This window comes from Pleurodeles waltl, chromosome 2_1 (assembly GCF_031143425.1).
Source record: "Pleurodeles waltl isolate 20211129_DDA chromosome 2_1, aPleWal1.hap1.20221129, whole genome shotgun sequence".
In the NCBI taxonomy this organism is placed as follows: domain Eukaryota; kingdom Metazoa; phylum Chordata; class Amphibia; order Caudata; family Salamandridae; genus Pleurodeles; species Pleurodeles waltl.
This window is the reverse complement of record NC_090438.1, coordinates 770,339,981-770,361,342: the sequence shown is the minus strand read 5'-3', so window position 1 is coordinate 770,361,342 and position 21,362 is coordinate 770,339,981. Positions and strand designations below refer to the sequence as shown.

The 21,362-nt window shown below is 39.9% G+C and overlaps 1 protein-coding gene across 4 annotated transcripts in view; it reads right to left on the bottom strand.

Moving 5' to 3' along the window:
* Positions 1-2,620: 2,620 nt before the first annotated feature.
* Positions 2,621-21,362, bottom strand: part of LOC138268378 (serpin B6-like) — a 163,183-nt gene continuing 144,441 nt past the window's right edge. For 2 of the 4 annotated variants that reach the window (XM_069217971.1, XM_069217956.1), the window contains exon 7: positions 2,621-3,430. In XM_069217971.1, the coding sequence (XP_069074072.1) occupies positions 3,026-3,430 (405 nt within the window). In that variant the 3' untranslated portion in view covers positions 2,621-3,025. Of the gene's footprint in view, positions 3,431-13,219; positions 14,293-18,720; positions 18,942-21,362 lie in introns of those variants that run through there. The other 2 variants (XM_069217966.1, XM_069217979.1) reach the window with 2 other exon arrangements.

The following is a 21,362-nucleotide window of genomic DNA, read 5'->3' as shown; positions in this document are numbered from 1 at the left end:
GATGCCGGAGTGCGGGGCCCACAGGTCGCAGTGCGAGCAGCGGCTCGGTGAATTCATCCGATGACGGCATCGGCAAGACCAGGGTTGCATTGTGAAGTGGGGCAATGCGACTCCGTGCGGCGTCGGTAGGTCACGGTGCAGGCCAGTGGTGCCTTTGGCGGCGTCCCGGTGGTTTCTCCTCTTGAACAGCAAAAAAACACACAGTTCCCAATGCTGCATGTCAAGGAAACGGAAGTATTTGGTGTCCCTAACACTTGAAACAGAAAGGCAAGCTCTACTCCAAGCCCTTGGTGAACTTTCTCAAGCAGGACACACAACAAAGATCACCCTTTGCACTCTTTTCAGGCAGAAGCAGCAACTGCAGGCCAATCCAGCAAAGCAACACAGCAAAGCGACAGTATTTCTCCTCCAGCTCTTCAGCTCTTCTCCTTGGCAGATGTTCCTCCTGATTCCAGAAAGATTCTAAAAGTCTGGGGTTTTGGGTCTTCTTCTTATACCCTTTTCTGCCTTTGAAGTTGGCAAACTTCAAAGCAAAGTCTCAAGTGTTTGTGAGATCCTTCCTTGGCCAGGCCAAGCCCCCGACACACACCAGATGGTTGGAGGCTGCATTGTGTGAGGGCTGGCACAGTCCTTTCAGGTGTGAACGACCACTCCTCCCTCCCCTCTAGCTCAGATGGCTCATCAGGATATGCAGGCTACACCCCCGCCCCCTTTGTGTCACTGTCTAGAGATGTGCAAAACAGCCCAACTGTCAAACTGACCCAGACAGACAATCCACAAACAGGCAGAGTCACAGAATGGTTTAAGCAAGAAAATGTCTACTTTCTAAAAGTTGCATTTTCAAACAGGCAATTTAAAAAGCAACTTCTCTAAAAGATGTATTTTTAAATTGTGAGTTTTAGAGACCCTAAACTCCATTTTTATATCTCATCTCAAAGGGAATCTGTACTTTAAGGATATTTAAAGGCAGCCCCCATGTTAACCCATGAGAGAGATAGGTCTTACACAGTGAAAACCAAAATTGGCCGTATTTCACTATTAGGACATATAAAACACCCTAGTATATGTCCTACCTTAAACATACACTGCACCCTGCCCCTGGGGCTACCTAGGGCCTACCTTAGGGGTGCCTGACAAGTAGTAAAAGGGAAGGTTTAGGCCTGGCAAGTGGGTACACTTGCCAAGTCGAATTGGCAGTTTAAAACTGCACACACAGACACTGCAGTGGCAGGTCTGAGGCATGTTTACAGGGCTAATAATGTGGATGGCACAACCAGTGCTGCAGGCCCACTAGTAGCATTTGATTTACAGGCCCTGGACACCTCCATTGCAGTTTACTAGGGATTTACCAGTAAATCAAATATGCCAATCATGGATAAACCAATCAACAGTACAATTTACACAGAGAGCATATGCACTTTAGCACTGAGTTAGCAGTAGTAAAGTGCCCAGAGTCCTAAAGTCAACAAAAACTGGTCAGAAAAATGAGGAGGAATGAGGCAAAAAGACTGGGGGTGACCCTGCAAAAAGGGCCAGGTGCAACAGGAAACATGGCCAAGACCTTAAAGAACATCCAAATCAGAAGCCAAAGAGGACCTCCATTTTCATAAAATATTTCCTCCAATGCACTGGAACAGGAGAAGAATTTTCTGCAAACTGGATCCGTTATCAGTGCCTCTGCATGCCTGCGCCAGCTCCAATTAGGGAACAACAGTTGGTGCCTGTGGCAAAGGAGTTGCAGCACCGACTAGCACTATTGGTGGAATAAGCGGAGTTTGTTGGGGTCAGTTTGAAGAGGATCTAATGGCAGAAATCCAAGTAGAGACCCTGACTGATTTTGGGGCCCATAGGCGCACCAGAGAGATTCAAAACCATTTTCAAGAGCTGCAGTATCACCTCCTTGAAGGCTGTGACTTGCATCAGCTTCAACAATGGCCCAGGGATCTCAGTCACATTGGCTCCAGAACTGGAATCAAATCAGAATCAGATGTCAAAGCCAGAATCAGGACTAGAGCACAAGCGTTGAAAAGTCAAGAGCACGAGCGTTGAAAAGTCTAAGAGTTGCAGGGACTGTTTTCTCTTCAATTTCTGCCTCAACTTTGTTTTTGACTTACCTGAAGAGGGCAAATGGGACCGGGTATGGCCTGTGAGTTGGAGTGAGACCGACCCACTGCTTTGTGCTCGGTGATGCAGAGTTTACCTTTTTTGCTTCATGATGGCCTTTGGATGCATCAAGGATCATTTGTTATAGGACTCAGTCATGCTTGATGCTGAGGAACCAAACTCAGATAATGTGTGGGTTTGTGACTGACATCTGTTTGCAACACGTGGCATGGTGTGTGGATTTGTGAAGAAACATGTTTGGTAAAAAGAACAAAAAAAAACGGTATGGCCACATCTGCAGATCCACTTCACAGTGCGCCGAAAAATAAATAAAAGGGAACTGACATCAGCATGCAGTAAAGATGCCTATATATGACACCATGTTGTCAGGTCCGGAGGCAGGATGGAGTCACAACTAAGGTCTATATCATCACGTGAGCATGCAAGATCTATTTTGTTTCATATTCTAGTCTGGCACTTTGTAGATTCACAAGATGAGGAAACTGCAACTAGAACAATCCATCAGAAATATTTTATTTATATGTATAGAAGTTTACATACTGTTACAATTTCTCCAGAAAGGCATGCACACAACACTAGAAATCATGGAAATGCATCAATACAATACAATCTATGCCTTGTTCCAACAAAAACCGTGTCGTGACAGTATTCAACAATAAAAAAACAAGACGGAGTATGTTCTTAATTATCATCATAACAGTCAAATGTTGCATGGCAGAGTTTCTCAATATTTTCGTTAAAGGTTTATGCTACGCCAATAATATTATTACACATTATTTTATTTTATTTTTTAGACTAGGGGGTATGTCCTAGCAGTCCAAGACAAAATCCACCTATCAGATAACAGTGAAACACCATATTTTCTGAAATGGGAAATAGGGTGCTTATGTTATTTTTCCTTTCACGGAGAGCAGAATCGGCCACAGAACAGGATGTTGCCTGTCTTATTGTGTCTGATAAAAAACAAGAAAGGATGGTCTACCATGAATCTTTGCGCAATAATTAGACATTCCAGCCTCATGATTGCTGCGGTTGCAGCAGCGGCTTCTGTGCCTTCCTCATTGACATCCACAAATGCCTTGTGAACCACCTTGGACAGCACCAGATCATTGCGATCCGACATTCCAGAGAAGTCAGATTTGACCTTATCAAATGCATCATGCATTCCCAAGCTGGCGAGGGATGATTTCAGATCATAATTCTCCTCCAGCTGAAATCGGGGTAAATAGAGATCCACCTCACGAGTGGTCATCGTTTGTGGGTTTGTCCAATCTGCAAATTTCTCATGTGTAAGTTGTCGTTCAAGCTGAAAAAGACAAGAACTGATTTTCAATAGAGAGCATAAATAACTTAGTCGAAAGCATTATACTGATTTTAACAAGTATATATTTTTTCTAAATACCAAAGTTTTCAATAATATGGAGACTCCAAAATGCAACAGCTCTTACTTTGTAATACATCTGTGTTAGTCAAAAAATCCCTTAAAACTACATAAAAAGCAGGGTGATTTGAGGAGAGTATTTTAGTCAGAACTACTTCGTTTAGCAAACGCTTCTGAAAGATTTGATGCAGAAGTTGGCTTTAATAATGAGAGTTAATTTCTACCCGAAGGAACCCTTTTTTAGCAACAGTATGATAATGAAAAACTGGGGGGAAAAATATTCTAACCCATAGTTTGCAAGCACCTTTTTGATGATAGTTCATTGCTCACTATGCAACATTAGGATTGTAACATGTGAACTGTAAGCCGCGGTCGAAGTGTATTAAAAAAAAAAAAAGTATGGGAACTGTGACGCTGCATGCAATGGGGGCGGGGTCAATGGTGTAGCTAAAAAATCATATTCTGTCATTTTTATTGGTCTTTCACCTTCAGGCACCTACATATCAAATAACTCATAGCTTAAATGAAAGCTAAATTTTAAAAGGTTAAGTTAATCAGTGGACAGCACACTATTGTACATTATGAAACCTCCATAGTGCAGAGGTCTGCGTGTATCCAGAAAGCCACAGAACTGAATCTTGGTCGGTGCAGTGGAGAATAGTTTCTTGGGTACTGTTAGTGCTTTGAGGGCCCAGCCTATGACAGAAAGCACTGAGAACATGCAACTCATTGTTAAACGTACAAATCTTGCATTACACATAGTATAAGGTATACTGCTACCAAATGTGCAAAAAGGTTGCCGATGAAACGGTGTTTCCAAATATAGATTTAGTAAAAGCCAGACTGTTCGTAATCATTCATATATCTGCCCTGAAAAGCGCACACTTTACAGCTCAGCTAGTAACTCCATTGCACTACCTCTGGAAAAGAATACATCTTTGTCATCACAAAGCTTCATGTGACGCGATCAATTAGACTAGCACTGGATCCCAAGCCCCCTTTACATTTGCGTATTAACCGGTTGTGCGCTTTTGCATTTCTTTCAGACAGGCAGGCACCCTGGCAAGAAGGCCTGTTTTTTGTTAATCTGTCTGCCACTCACTTGGTTGCACAGGACCAAAGTCTCGCAGAATGGCACTTCAGCTGAAGACTTTGTGCTATCGGAATTTACCATCCAAGGACGGTTGTCTTTTCATAAAAAGCAGAGGAACGTTTTTCATAAATTTAAGAAGTGTGAGCACATCGTGCCTCTCTGGTCCTGCCCACTTTGACCACTGACAAAGTAACAAAAGGGTCTCTGTGACAGAGGCAGTAACCCACTGACCTACCTGTATAAAATACGGTTTTGTGATCTGCGCGGTACAAGTTCTTTCCAATAGCCATTCTAAACTTCTGCAGTGCTTTATTACGAGTCAAAACTGCCACTAGACAAAACTCTGATCTCTCTCTACCAGGACCATTAATCAGAAGAATTCTCTTGACATTTTTATTGTTGCCTGAAAATTGCTGTATATAACGAACTCTGCAGCAAGTGCTTTTAAAACCATAAATGATTCCAAAAGACTGAGTGTCACAAGCTTGGAGCCCAGTGAGGAGGCATGGATCGCACCGCCCTGAGTATCTACTAGGCTATGGCAGATATATTCTACAAAAACAAATATCGTTCAGCACGTTGTAGTGAATACATGTTTCTGCTTATCATATGCATGTGTGTCTTATAAAATGAGGGCTTTGGGAACAGCGTAATGCAGATACATGATAAATGGGTGGGGTCGGTACATAAAAGTTGTGTGCAATTTTGCCAATTCAGAGCCTGAAAGGAACTCAAAGTTCAAGAAGTTATCATGCTAGATTGGCTAGTATCCTGTTCTATTCCTGCAAGAAATTAAACAATAGAGGACAGTGTTCAGGGCCTCGTTATGTTTCATCTATTGAAGGCGGTGCCACAGATGTTGTTAGAAGTGCCTACTTTTTTAGGCTCTCATGCAGAACAAACGAGAAATAAATTAGAAATGTCCTTTGAGAGATGGAAACGTGATTCTTTTATGAACATATTACTTAGAGGTTTAAATGATATGACAGTGACAAAGGCCATCCTTTGTTTGGAGAAGTTATTTACTGAAGAGGGTTCTGGCCTAAGAGGTGGACGAAATGAGGCACATTTTACTGGCGGTAGTCAGCCCAAGAAGACCATATAGGTTTCCACTTCATCGGAACAGAACGTTTTCAGTGCAGAAAGAGCGCATGATTATGTGGCCTATATTTGATCCCAGGATTTCCACAGTAGGTTGAGTCAGAATGTACTTTGAACATTTAGAATCTCTATTTAAAGATTTAGAAGTTGTATGTCAGAGGGCGTATGCATGCTAAAAGCCATCTGTGGTTCCAACTAGTCCTTATCACAGTTCCAGTTTGGTACTTTTAACGAACAAGAACTGCTATCAGAACATTGTTTCTGATCTGGATTGATATATGTTTACATTACCAAAAAAACAATTAACATATTTTTTTCAATAGAACACTTAAGTACAAAATGCCTACATTGTCTTGAATGGCCAACCAGTATTCTTGCCAAGAATACGCTTTGTATAATTTACACGATTTGCTTTATAATTCGAATATAATACTAGTTAATTTGGAATGCCCCTGTAAAAGGAAATAAAAGTATTTATACATGTAGGTTTACACATGTTTCAGACTTTGTTGTGGCAGATGCCGTGTTAGGTGACAAAAAATAAGAATGTGCTTCTTATGGGACGAGGACTGAAAAATGCATCAAGAGGATCACTTCACCATGATACATTCTTTGTTAAAAAGCTGGGAACCTGTTGATAATAAGACATGCATTCAGTAGATATTTAGCTGTAAAACCACCAGTGGGTGCAAATCTATACCATTTTAAGTACTCAAACGACAAAGTGGGGTTTAGTAGTAGGATTATGATCTGTAGATTAAGAAATTATTTGGGTAAGCCACAAATATATTAATATATTGTGAGTGGATAAAATGAGGAATGTTACAATTGGTGTATTATGATTAAAAAGTTGTGAGTTATTTTTTAATGACTTATACTGAGTTTATTTAAAACCATGTCAATAGAATAAACGTAAGATACTTCCACCAGTAACAACTGAGAAACAATTATATTTCTAAATTAAATAAAGATGTATGAACCCTACGCCCATTGTTCATTACAGAAATTAAAATATATGTTATTCAGAGAGTGGGGGAAAAACACTTATATGTATGTAGTCATTCAGTTATTAAACCAATTGTAAAAATAAATGAATTAAAACCCAGTATGTGATTCACTAGCTCTGAACATCAATGCAAAAGTAAGGAATATATTAGTTATAGCGCTCGGAAGGAAATCTAAAAATTTCAATGATTGGTAATTAATTGTGACATAGTACTGCATACAATGTTCAAAAATCTAAGCAGACGAGCAACGAGCATGCCATCTTCACCTTTAAACATAGCCTGAATGGTACTGGACATGCAAAGAGCTAAGTATTGGGGCCTGGCTGACAGAAATTCTGGGCAGCCCCATGGGAAACTGATTTCTTTACAAGACCACAGGCTATCATTATGCATAAACGTTTATTGCTGCCCCTGTAAGCAGCCCTTTAAGGAACATACACACATCACAAAGTAAAAATATTCCAATCTGGAATCACAGTACAGTATGTATGACCACGGCAACAGCTATCTTCCTCTTTTATTAGCTGCTCCCTCAACAGATAAGTGCTAGTACTTTGCACTATTTGCTGATAAATACTTTTTGCCTTTGTTTATACTGCATATAACATATGGAATAAAGTTTTGGGGCCTGATTTAGATGTTAGTGGACAGGTTATGCCATCACAACGGTGAAGGATATCCTGGCCACCAAAATCTAAATCCTATAGAAAATAATGGGATTTAGATTTTGGCGGATGGGATATCTCTCACCGCTGTGATGGAGTAACCCATCCGCCAACATCTAAATCAGGACCTTAGTCTTTTTTTTCTTGTGGGTTTTGTTAGGTACATCTTACTTTATTTTAATTGGATGGTGCATCTTACTGTATTTTAATTAAATTGCTTATTTCGTCATCACAGGTAAGCCAATACCTATAAGCGCAATTGTTTTGCTTGTTTGCTCTGTTTCTATTCAGATAATGCACTTACTGGCAGCAGGTATATTGTACATTCTGCTGTCGGCTCAGCAGCATTGTTTTACAGTGAGTAGTCTTTCCGACTCAATCTAGTCTCTCTGCAGTCTCCCCACACTCGGCTGACCTTTCCAGATGCCTCAGAGGTGCTCAGAGACTTGGCCGGCTGGGGAGAAACAGCTGGGCCACTGACACGCATGCATCGTCCTTCCCGGTTCAGAACCCGGCCGAGGCGGTGATCTTGGAAATTCGGGCATTTGGTCAACAAACTCCCACATGTTTCTGATGCACCCTGCTGCAGCAGTGAGGCCTTACACGTATCCACAGTGTAAATGAGAATAGGATCAATGTAATTAAAGAGCAGACTGAAATCTAGCTGCCATTTTGGTTTGGGCAGTATTACTTGGCTATTGCCATGGCAACGCCTTGTTCAATGGGGGAACACCGGTTTCTTTAACTGCCTTGACTCTGCTCCACAAAACGATCAGCTGTTTTCTGCCTGATATTTCGGACGCTCCTTTGCCCTTTACGTGATTTGGAACCCCCCCCCACACCCCACCAGAAAATGGGTAATTTGTTTTAGTATTTATAGGTTAGTTTTGGGGCTCAATATAATTAATATTCTAGAGTTAAATATTATAGATTTGTAGTTAATACCCTTCAGATTAAATTAATTTGTTATTAAACTAACATTAGCAATTTCAGGCTTAGTCTGATTAATATAGTACATATAACTATTGTTTAGGCAGTATGACTTAGGAGAAGGAGTCCCCTCAGTTGGGGAAATGTTTAGGAGGTACTTTGAAGAAGGATTAAAGACCTCTATCAAAGAAGAGAGTGAGGCCGCTATGTCTAAGAGGAAGAGGAGCACTCCTTCAGAAGAGGAGTGTTTCTCTGTCTCTGACCAAGACAGACCCACAAACCCCAAAAAGGCAGGAAAGGCCCTAAGAAAAACAAGACATCTGAACAGACTCAAGAATACCAGGTCAAAGACAAAAAGGAACAAACCCCTCATGAGTGGTAGCCTTAGTGCGACAGAAGATTGAGGTAGTCTTACCACTATAAGAAACAATGGTGTCCACTGCGGCACAAGAGTGAGTGGTGTCCTCAGCAGCACAATAGAGAACCAGGACTCACTCAGCCTGGATGATACGTCTGATGTTAATAGTGATGTTAAAGAGTTTAATTAATTTGTCTTTGACTCTGATGAGGGCTTAAGACACATTTGGGAATCTAGACAATGATTTACAGAGTACTTTGTCCACTAAGCCAATTAAGGACCCTTTGCGGAGGAGATGTTCAGCCGAGACGCAATAAAACACCTATGTAGCTCTCAGTGGTGATCACTGACACAAGTGCAAACATTTATTAAACAGTGGATGTGAAGACCTCTTGAGAGGCAACATCGAAATCTAATGTGGACTGTATGCCTCAGGCCAGTGATAGATGATATGTCAGATATTAAACCTAGACCCAGAGTTAAGAACATTCCTGTTTAAATCAGGTAAGGGCCCAAGAAAGGGCCCAGAACGGTGCCTAAAACAGTGTCAGAACCATCTCTTGGATGTCTTGGGCCCTTTGGCATGCATACTGGACATGGCTGAAGAAGCACGTGTTAATGACACTGAAAAAGACCTAGAGCTCTTAAGGGGATGGAGCCAAAGGGCGATCTGAATGTTGGGCAACACTAATGCAGGCATGACATCTGAAAGAAAGGCGGCCAGTCTTATAAGAATGAGCCCCAAACTCACTGAGTTGGACAATAAAGAATCACAAGGCTACCTTGAGGGCCTGATCTTCGGATGCAACTTTTTAAAGTCCTTGGGCAAATACATGTCCACCTTCACAACCTTAAGTAAAGCTTAATATAACATGAGGCGTGTGCTTGGAACACATTTTTGGAAGGGCTGGCTGGAGGGGACTGGTTCCTGGCCGAGGAGCTAGAAAGCCCAGTTTTTGTACCCAAAACCAGTACTCCCAAGGTTCCAAACCTCATCAGGATTCTACCCCCAGAGAGGAAGATGTAGAATGAGAGGGGGAGAGCTAGACCTCAAGGTTCAGGACTCCAAGGTAAGTGGAACAACTTGTGTGAGTTCATCCTAATTAAAGGTTGCTGGAAGGCTAAAGCTTTTTGATAACAAATGGGGAGAGGTGAAGAACGACCCGTGGATTCTGGACTCTATATCAGGTTTCAAGATGATTTCTAGGAAACCGCTATTCAGGTCTCTCAACCCAAAGAGACTGTCTTCAACAAACAGAATGGAGTTGGTGGATGTGGAGGTTACTCAAACATTGCAGACGGGTGCAATGATAAAAGTATTAGACTCAATAGTGAAGCACAATTTCTCTGGTGAAAAATAAAGACAAGGGTTGGCAGCCGGTAATATATCTAAGAGAACTAAACAAATATTTGGTTTACCCCCACTTCAAGATGAGAGTCCCATTTTTTTTAGGGGATATACAGGAAAACGATTGGTTAGTAAAACTGATTTTAATAGATTTGTATTTCACAATTCCCATGGAAACAGATTTTCAGAAATATCTCTGGTTCAAATCGAGAGTTGTATTGTACCAGTTCTACTGCCTCCCCTGTGGGTTATCCTCTGCTCCACAGTGCTTTACCAAAGTCTTAAGACCTATAATAGTCTTTCTGCGAGAGAGAAGAATCCAGTTAATATTATATTTGGATGACATTCTGTTGATGAGTCAGGTAACAACAGAATTACTGGATCATTTATCCATGACAAGGGAACTTCTATTGAACATGAGATTCATTGTGAATGTACAAACATCAGTCTTGATACTGAGTCAGTCTTTGGAGTTTCTAGGCTTTCAGGTAGACAACCTACAAACCCAGTCACTTTTGCCTCAGAAAATGATCAAGAAAATGAGGAAAGAGGTGAGATATAGCTTAGGAAAGGAGGTTGTATCACTCAGGGACTTAGCTAGAACTATTGGTCTCATGTCCTCATAGATCCAAGCAATTTGTCCAGGCCCCCTGCCTTACACATCCCTTCAGAGGTTGAAGACAGTTGGGTTGCGAAAAGCTCTATGGTATGTGGATTCAGTATGTTTTTTTCCTGGAAGCTTGAACAGACCTGGAGAGGTGACTGAACAGCCTAGAGAGTTGGAATGGCAAAGCTATTTTTAGAAATGTGCCTGAATTTATATTAGAGACAGATTCCAGTGGTTTGGGCTGAGGGGCCCATCTGAAGAACCTAGGGACAGGAGGAAGATGGTCAAGATAGTTTCTTACACATCAATTGCTTAGAGTTGATGGCAGGGCTAAATAGTTTGAAGAGCCTCCAAATCCATTTGGCGAACAGCGTGGTGCTGATTTGCATGGACAATGTTTCAGCAGTTTCCTATATCAATTACCTGGGGGGGCTCGAAGTCAAAGCAGTTATCAGATCTAGCGAAGGACATATGGTATTTCTGTTGGGAACATAAAATTATTTTGTCAGCAGGTCACATTCCAGGCGAGCAGAATTAGAGAGCAGATTCAAATTTACGTCAGTTCAGAGATTTCAGCAATAGGCAGTTGAACCCAGAGATTTTCAGGAAAGTACAAGCTCTTTGGAGTCCAACAGAATTAGATCTTTTTACCAACAGACTCATATGTCAAGTGGCAAAGTATTTCAGTTGGAGACCGGAACGAGAAGCCTTAGCAGTGGATGCCTTTGTACAGGATTGGCGTGGAGCTTACCCTTTCCCGCCGTTTGCTATGATCAAAGGGTACTATGGAAGGATCAGAAAGAGGGGTACAAGTTAGTGTTAGTTATCCCCTTTTGAACCTCGCAAGTTTGTTTCCAAAGGGTAATGGAAATTGCAGTAGAGGAATACTGGTACATCAAGGTTTGCTGGTAGGCCCAGGTGGAGAGGAGCATCCTTTGGTAGTAGAAGGCCATGCCCTGGTAGATGACATCACGGTTGGATGTGATGCACTAGTATGTAGAATAGGATGATGAAAGGAATAAAACTTAAGAGACCACCTGAGGGTCACTACGCTTCCTTTTGGGACGTTAATTTAGTATTCACGTGTTTTGATTCATGGCTATGTAATTGTTACCTCTTGCTGAGAGAGAGTTCCCAGAAATTGGCAACACTTCTCAGTTTAGTTTCATTCAGAAGGGTTTCAGATAAGTTCTAGAGATTTGCAACAGGGTTTATTCATCAGAATGACTTTTAAGACATTAACTGTTAACGTACAATCTGATACACAGTGGCCATTATTTTTAAGAGACCATCATTTATTCCAGGATTCCCTGTCTAAGGTGCTTGTGTTCCCTTCTCTAAATGTCAGGAAAGATCTAAGCTGCTTGCTTCTAGAACTACTGAAGACTAGGTAATGTCCAGATACTACAATTATGCATTTGACAAGAAAAGGAAGGTTCCAATGGGTTTATAAAAACAGGTGTTAGTATCAAAAAGGTGTATGCATACTGGGAAATAAACTGCTTAAACAAAAATATTGTCAACAACTAAACAATGTAGCAAAAAATACAAAAAGCCACAACAATTATATTGGTTATTTAACATTAAGGTCGTTTAATTACAAAGTGAATGCAAACTATTCACAAAGAAACTAGTGAGGAAAAAATACTTCAGTTCTTCTGAATAGGTGGTATAGCAAATTAATGGACACACTGCCTGGCATAATGAGTTAAGTAAAACAAAGGCAGGCACTAGGTCATGCACACATGTACACTTCTGGTTGTAAGATCCATGCATGATGCCTGCACATGGTTAATATTTGCTTTGAGTGAGAGTCTAAGCAATTTGCGGAAGTAATAAAATGAATGCCATATAATTCATACTGAAGGAGTATGGTAATTGGGGTATTCTGATCAAGCAGCTCAATCTGTAACGTTTAGAGCACACCCCTTATGCTCTAACGCTAGACGAGCTTTTTACAAGACTAATTGGCCTGGCTATATAAAAGTTGATGGCCCAGACAAATACCTTGTAGCATAGATATGTCTGGATCTGCTGATGTAGCCCCTCACCGCCACTATCTGAATTCCGTCAGGAGTCTGATAAAAGACAATTAGCTCCTTTTTAAAAGTATTTTTTTATTTAGAGACCGCTTAGGAGGCTTGATTTATGGGACACTTGTAAGGCTTTCCCAGTCTCTCTACCACAAGGTACTGTAGATTCCAGGCTGCCTTTTGCTCACCTTCAAATACTCAATGTAGAGGATATTTTCCAAACGTGTACTAACGGGTGTCGCCAAGCCTGCAGTGGAGTAATTGTTGCTTTTGTTCATTTAAAGGAACAACATTTAGAGGAATCCGACCTCAAATCCCCAGAGTAGTGAACCTCCAGTGGGTCTGTGTCTTGGGTGGACTGCACTATCAGTCTGTAGTTTTCCCACCAGCTTCTTTGTTCCTCTTAATATGGCAAATAACTTTGTGGCTACTTAAATGGTAAGAGCAAACCGCACCTTTAATGAAATTAATTTAACAGTCAACTGGATCAGCAAAAGAAAAATGTTCAGAGTATTATGTTTTGCTAAATAAAAACACCAGTATAACAAACATTCCAATAACGCAAATATTAATTTAGCATAAGATCTTTATTCATATTATATGGAGGAAGAGAACAAGCAAGGCAGCCATTTGTTTTGTAAGGACACTTTATATTGAAACCATAGTCCTCTCTGAAAAATCTAAAGATGGTTATTGCTTTGGGGATTTACAGAGTGCAGTTCCTGAGCTGTCACTAAAACAACTGAAACTTTATTCTTTGCATGTTAGTTTTTCAATCCGCAAGTCTAGTAGTCTACAATACATTGGGTTTTCTTCAGATAGGCAAACCATACAACATTACTCTGCACAGAAGTGCATGAATTTAGACCACTCAGGGACTGCTTTCACGAAAAACGCTGACATGCGATCATGATTATGTTTTTGTGTAACAACATACCTAAAAACCGACAAGTGTCATACAGGAAACTGTTTTCTTCATTTAACAATGAAGAACAAGTTGAAGTATGTTCTGAATTCCGGCCATAACGGTTGAAGTGTGCATCGTAATTGCAATGGAAGTAGTCTGATTTAAAAATGTTCACAACATTATAAATTTCGGGGCAAAATGTATGTGATATTATTACAAACTACTTTCAAATTAAGGTTTACTCGTGGCAGTCCAAGACAACATCTACATCCTAGTTAGGAATGAAACATAATTTTTTGAGGAGAGGCAGATAGTAATTTTATGGTATTTTTCCATTTATGGAGAGCAGAATCGCCCACAGAAAAGGATGTTGCGTGTCTTGTTGTGCCTGATAAAGAACAGGAAAGGATGGTCTGCCATGACCCTTGGAACACTTGCACAGCGGAATTTCATGACTGCTGCGGTTGCAGCAGCAGCTTCTGTGCCTTCCTCACTGACATCCACAAATGCCTTGTGAACCACCTTTGACAGCACCAGATCATTCCTATCTGACATTCCAGAGAGGTCAGATTTCCCCATATCAAAAGCATCATGCATTCCCAAGCTGGTGAGGAAAGGTTTCAGATCATAACTCTCCTCCAGCTTAAATCGGGGTAAAAATAGCTCAACCTCCTTTGTGTTCATCATTTCTGGATTTGTCCAGTCTGCAAATTTCTCATAGGTAAGTTCTCTTTCAAGCTGAAAAGGGGAGATAAGAATTGTTCATAAAATAAATCTAAATTAGTTTGTCAAAAACAGTTCAAAGGTTTCAACATTTTTATATGTTTTCTAAATATACAAGCAGCAAGGTTTTTAATGATTTCGGAGGCCAGACCCAGTGCAACAGCTCTCATTTTGCAACCCAGTTGTGCTTCTCAGTCACCACTCCATCACAGTTGAATCAAAAAGGGCAATACAGGTCGAAAATGTTTTTGTTTTTTTAAACCTAGCCTAAAGCTCTTCCATTGAGTCAGTAGTAGATTAATATAAAGGTGATGCCTTCATATATAAAATCAAGAAATATAAATAAGGAGAAAATTAAGCAAGGGATATGGATTGGAACCTGCACATATCAGAAACACATGTTGATACGTGTTCTTCACCCTAGGAAAATGCAATAACATTGACTGCCTTTAGGAAACGCATGTATCTCAAGGCAAGGGCAACATTTTATTTCCCTTATCCCTCTTGCTGGTTACAAAGTTATGGTTTCGGCCCAAAAAATAATTAGAATAACATAAACACTGGACAAAGGATTCCACATATTCAGAATAAAATGTGTGTGTGTGTACAAGTATGTTTGGTACACAGTGTAACCCTAACCACATAGTAACGAGGCATCTGTTTATGATGGGGTTAACAATATTCCATCTGTGTGTGGCTCACTACGCTTGAGAAAAATCAAACCGAATAGGTTAGAAAAGTGTCTAAATAACACAGAAGTAGTAAATGACACGTCTGATGCCCACTTACAATTAATTAAACAGAAGGATTCTACAGGGCAATTCATTTCTGCAGCTGGGTACAGCTTTTAAGTAATCCTAAGGGATTAAATGAGCAGAAGCATAGTGTTTATCACGATAGCCACTTTTATGGTTTTCCTTGTGGATTGTGCTTGGTGCCATTATAACGACTGTATCCACTTGGTTATAACTGAGGAAACCAGCAAAGCAAATGCCATTCAGCAATTTGTACATAAATAAACTTTTCAACAACATACTATGAATAAGTATAATGTAAAATAAGGGGGTTGTGAAAAGCAAAGCTCAAATGAATAGTAAATGAGTGGGGGTGGTACATAAAATAAGTAAACAATTTTGACAAGTCAGTGATTGCCACAGACAATTCAAATGTATCAGATAGAGGACTATGTTGCCCTGAGTCTTAAGGAAACGAAACAACTGACAACACAGTTTGAGTGGCAAACTCTTCTAGGTGACCACATTCAGGACATGATGGCTTTCTACTAAAGAGGATTCCAAGCAGTTGTAGATAATGGTTCACAGTTTGCCAGATTGTTATGCTGAATTAAAGTAAATGAGAGCTTTCCTTTAATCAGGGGCGGCTTCCATGAGATGAAAAATTCAACAATAGTTTAATATTGTTTTATTTCTTATCGACTGGCTCAGCAAGCAGTGCACGGAGGGGCGGGGCGGGGTCATGGGAGGAGGGATAGGGGAGGAGAAGAGAGTGCACCTAAGTGTGCATGTGTGTTTGGCCCGCCTTCTTAGGCCACACAAACACACATGTGCACTTAGGTTTCTCCAGCCCGGCTGTGTTGAAAAGCCTGGCTGGAGAAACTGCACAGATCCCATTGAAGTGTCTGAGTGGTAGTCCAAGCCACTCAAACCAATCCTGACGCTGCTTTCATGCTAGGTTTAGCATGAAGGCAGCACCAGGATTGCTGTGGAGCCTGTGCTGGTGTTCCAGTGAATGATGGGACACTAGCAGAAGAGCAGGAGGCAATAGGAGGCATGGGGCAGTGGCGACGAGAAAGGTAAGTTTCTTTCTTTTTTCTTAAACTTGTTTTCCCTGTTCGTGTACCCACCCCCCCCTTTGACATTTGCGGCGGCGGCCGCTGTCTTTAATAGTAGAAAAATGCTCCTTTTATTGCCATGTAATAGGAGAGTTAAACAATATGACAATGTGAAACATTACTATTTGGCTGTAGACTTTCATTGCTGAGGTGAGTTCTGGCCTAACAAGCGGATCAAATAAGTAAGGCTCTATGCAGATAATAAACCAGAAAAATATTTCAGTTACTGCCATATTTATGCACAGGGATAGGTCTTGAGGAGTTCAGGCATTCTTAAATCCAGGTAATGCATAGACCAGTTCCTAATTTTAAACTGAATCAGGATGTACTTTGAGATATATTTAGAATGTCAGTTTGTACATGTAAAAGATGTACACACATACTCAGACTAATTTATGGCTTTACCGAGTCGTTGAGTGAAACTCTGGTTTGACATCACCTAACAAGAACTGCACCAGACAGATTGTTGTATTAGATCTGGATTGAACTAATAGAATGATCACATGACATGTTGAACGGCATTTTTGGATTTAAAAAACATTCAAATGAAAGCTTAACTACAGAAAGGTTGATTCACAAAAGTAAATAGGAATGTGGGAGGTAGAAGTGTAGGAGTACTCCTTTAGACATTTCTATCTGCCTTTATCATGCCACACCAATATGGCGAGTGAAAAAAGCAGTAAATATGCAAACATGACACCTTCCCTTTTTATTTGTACAAATTACATATGAATATTCCTGGAATTTTCCCATTTTATACCAGTGTTAGAGGTTTTGGGGCTAATTGCTAAAAATATAAGAAGAGTAAATAATAGAAAACTACAGGTGTACTTTTTAAGTACTACAAAATGTCTTTGTAAATAGTGCCCAAAGTTCATATATTTCCTACAAGGCTAACTGGTATTCCTTGCAGGAAAAGTCTTGGTATGGAATCCTGGTTTCACTCTGTGTTTTACCATTCTGAGTTGTAAAGGAAGATTGGAAAAGTCTCCCAAAAATTTTGCTTATTTATTGGTTGTGGGAAGAGGACTAGAAGACAGTACACAGATACTACTTGAAGTGATTAATGTGAAACTGTCTCCCCTTTTGTTACATAGCAGGGAACGGTTGCTAAATGGATGCAATAATGATTCAGTCCTAACAATCCCAGGTGTAATCCCTCCTAAAATTGTAAGAACTTCATTACTAAAGTAGGATAGTGTATAAGGGTTAAGTAGTGTACATCATGGATATTATTTCATGAATGACAAACATTTGCTGTTATGGCATTATGCAATTTCCACTCCAATATATTATAAATAAATGCTTATGTCTTGTGATTGAAACTGATAAATTGAGATTTGACAATTGTTATTATTAAAGTTTTTAATAGAGGAGGATAATTTATTATTTCATTTGAATATGAATGAAAAGTTTTATTTTCTATGACCTAGTTGAATACTTGTCAAGGTTTTTTATAAACCAAGGATAAATGAGTTTCAATAATATATGCATTCATTAGGACAGCAATAACAATTAGCAAAGTCTACAAACTATGGCGATATCTTACAATCAAAACTCTCCAAGTGTAAGGACCGTATTAATCCTCCCTGTAGACATGGTGCCATACTGCACTGTGACCTTCTTATGGAGACACTTATCATGTGGAAGGTGTCATGTGACTCTATAAGAAGGTTCTAGTTGAGAGGAAAATGCCACAAGGGCAAAACATCAGTGGCAATCTAGTAGCTCTTGTTTAAAGACGACTATGAATGAAGGTGTCCATCTTTCCTCCTAATATCAGGCAGAGTGAAGGGCTAAGCCAGAACATCCAGTAAATGATACACAGTGATGAAAACAATGGAATTAACGTGTTAATACCTAATTTGTTTATGAATCAAACAGAACTGACATTACAAGAAAAAACACAATTTCATTTTGATTGGGATGCTCACACAATATTTGCGAATAGACCACCATCTTGGAAATGGCATTTCATAAGAATTTTGCATGCACCTTTCTTCCATACGCACATCAGCAAGGTACACAAAGAAGACCAAGTTTGGCATCTTTTGCCCAGTACTGATTTCTGCAGTCCGATCACAGCTCCTCCCACCCAAGGCTGCTTACAAGTTGCACAGCACCCCTCCCAGTGACTGACTGCAGAAACAATAGTGTGGCCTAATCTGTGGTCTAATACTATATTAAAATGGGAGTGATATCCTCTATACTGTATTACTAGTATTAGTAATGCTCTCATACAGTCACTACCCAAATTTAGGAAGAACCTTAAAACCTGACTCTTCGACTGAGGCTCAGAAAACAAAACCCCTTAGTGCCTTAGTGCCTTGAGACCTTTATGGGTGAGTAGTTGTGCTTTATAAACCCCGATTTGATTGGTTTTGACAGTGGACTGGGTATTTATTACATTTTGACAGAGTATCTCCCTCAGCAAATTTCTAAATAATGTCATTCTTAATGACCCAGACCACATCAATGAACCTTTCACAAGCCAACTATCCATTAAAGGAAGTGCAATATAAATTTTCCAGTCTTCCCTACCTAATGTGTTTGTCAGAATAAACAAATGACTGTCACTGTTAGTAATACAAAATACAAATCTAAGAATGCTAATGCACTCCTGCGTTCCTTCTCAGGAGAAGATTGGATTCTTCGTATATTTTTTCTGATGTAATTTGCAACAAATTTGAATCACTTCAAAACAGACATAACCCGGATTTATGCTGGTGTTCTTTTTTGAGCTCCATCAAAGGTCCCCTTTGTGCTCCACCTTGCCATAGTTCTTCTTGGGGCAATGGTTCCACCACAACATCTGGTCAACACAAATAAGAAACTCTATAAAATTAGAATAACTTTCTTCTTAGGTCTCCTTTCTTTGCATCTTTCCTGTGATTGTTGTTCAATTAACAGCAATACACCAATGAATTAAAAAAGTAGGGTGCTGCAAACAAATCAGCTCATCTTCATTATCTTATTTAAACCTTGTAGTAAAAGAGTTAAGTGAGTTAATTCTACACAAGCAGTTTGAACTGCTAATTGTCACATCCATCCTTCCCTTCCTGAATAATGGATAAAGCTTCCTCAGCAGAATGCACCAAATCATAACATCTTTCTAAGTAAAAGTGAAGTAGTTTGTAGGCATGTTGCTCAGACCAAGGCAGATTTGGTTAGGCAAGTAACAAAATCTAAACATTCTACCATCACAGGAACCATAGAAAAACATGCAGCTCTTGAAGGAACCCGTGGGCTATCTATAGACCTTAATAATACCAAAGAGACATGTTGGGGGAAAGAGATCTGTCACCAAATATTTGCTTCCAATAAAAGTGCTGGATCTCGGTTGTCTTGTCAGGTTATATCTAGCTTTTGAATCTTGGCTTTACAAAAGCTCCAATGAACTTTTTAAAAAAATTTTTTTTATACATGATGGAGAGAAATGGTGTGATATTTCTGGATGTCTATTGGGATGTAGCCTTGTTTAATTTTCTGGTTTATTAGTGGAGAACAGGACAGCGGGTTTTTATGACGTAAATATATCTTTGGCAGTAATGTTGGGGCTGCTTGGATAGACTTTGGGATGGAACACTTCAAGCAAGAACATTTTGTCCATTGTTATATCATGAAATCGCTAACAACCCAGGATTATACATGGGTGCAGATCAGTGTTAATTATAGATATCAAATGTAGACTATTTGTAATCTTAATGGGGGAATACCTGCTTTGCTTGTTTTCCACATATATTAGCTCTCCAGGTTTGGGACTGGGTTAAGGTCTTAAAAAGTCCTTTGTGGTTAAGTGATAGCTTCATTGTAGCCTCCTGGTTTTTCCTCTTCAAAGTTGATTTAGTTAATCATTATTTCTATTTGGACCATTTGGGCAGATATCACTTTTCTTTAGTGTATTTCTCACATATTATACCACATCTTGCTTTCCCTGGGATAAAATGCCCTAGCCGTTCCTTGTAACAATTCAGTTGGGCAATTTAGAGGAGACACCTCTACCACCTTACAAAGAATATCACCCTTCCATCTGTCCATTTGAATTATCACTCTTCCAACAGTGGAACTGCTGCTGCATTCTAGGAACAGAACTATTTCTAAGCTGAGAGGGGTCTATATTATTAGGATGATCGATCCTCAAGAGAGGTTGTGACCTCCCCTGATCTGGTGGGCCAGCCTCCAAGTGAGACTTTGAGTAGTTCAAAGACCTACTCAAATGGATGACAATTATTTTCATGGTAAAGGTGTATAGTAACCGGGGTGCTTTGTTCAAGCTAAGCATGGTCAGGACAGTTTGGAATAGACTGCTAATACACTCAGCCCTTCGGAAGGCATGTACCTAGACGCTAAAAACATTGAAGGCCTGGACAGACTACTTGCCTTACAACACAGATCCATCTCTATGTGCTGCTTTAGCTCATCCCTGGTCACTGTGTGTGCTGCTAGTTACAGTGGGAGTCTGATGTAGGACTCCTTAAAACCTACCAAACACATAATCAGTGAAACTCCATTGAATCTATTTTGCAGGTGGAAAGCACTGATTGGATTGTGGTTTCCCCACAGGTTTCAGGAAACATGAGAATCCAGATTTTTGTAACAGCAAACTGGATTTTTAATTTAGAACATTTTAAAGTCGGCAGGACAGTGAATTGGTAGTTGCAAAATGTTGACAGTATTCTAATATCATTTCCAAGTTAAATAAACACCAATAGTCACTTAACATCAGATCTTATTAACTTAGGTGAGAATGACTTGTAAGGACAAGTAATGTAGTCATGTCTGTTATAAGGATACCAAACATAGAAAGAATTAATGCAAATAAGGGCTGTTGCTGTGGTGTCTTAATGAACTGCACTACTGTGCCTTTACTGAAAATATCAGGAATTGTGTTCTTGAGTTGTCACTTGTTCCATTTGCAGGTCTAGCAGTTTATATTCTCCAACACTGGGTCAAGAAAGGCCCAAAAGTAATGAAAAGCATAAACTTGTAAATTTCCGGTCTCTCTTAAAAAACAGACAAAAAAAAAAAGTGTTGCCTTGGTTAACCTTTCTCTTTAACACGAGACCTGAGAGATTAAATGTATTAAAGATAAAATCTTTGTGACGCTGAACGAAGGAAAACATTGAATCTGAAAATATTTTAGGGTCAGACAGCAAGTATTAAATGATAAATGTCAGATATGTCTTAATATGTAAACCCATAGAACCTTACAGAGTTTCACATCACTGTTGGT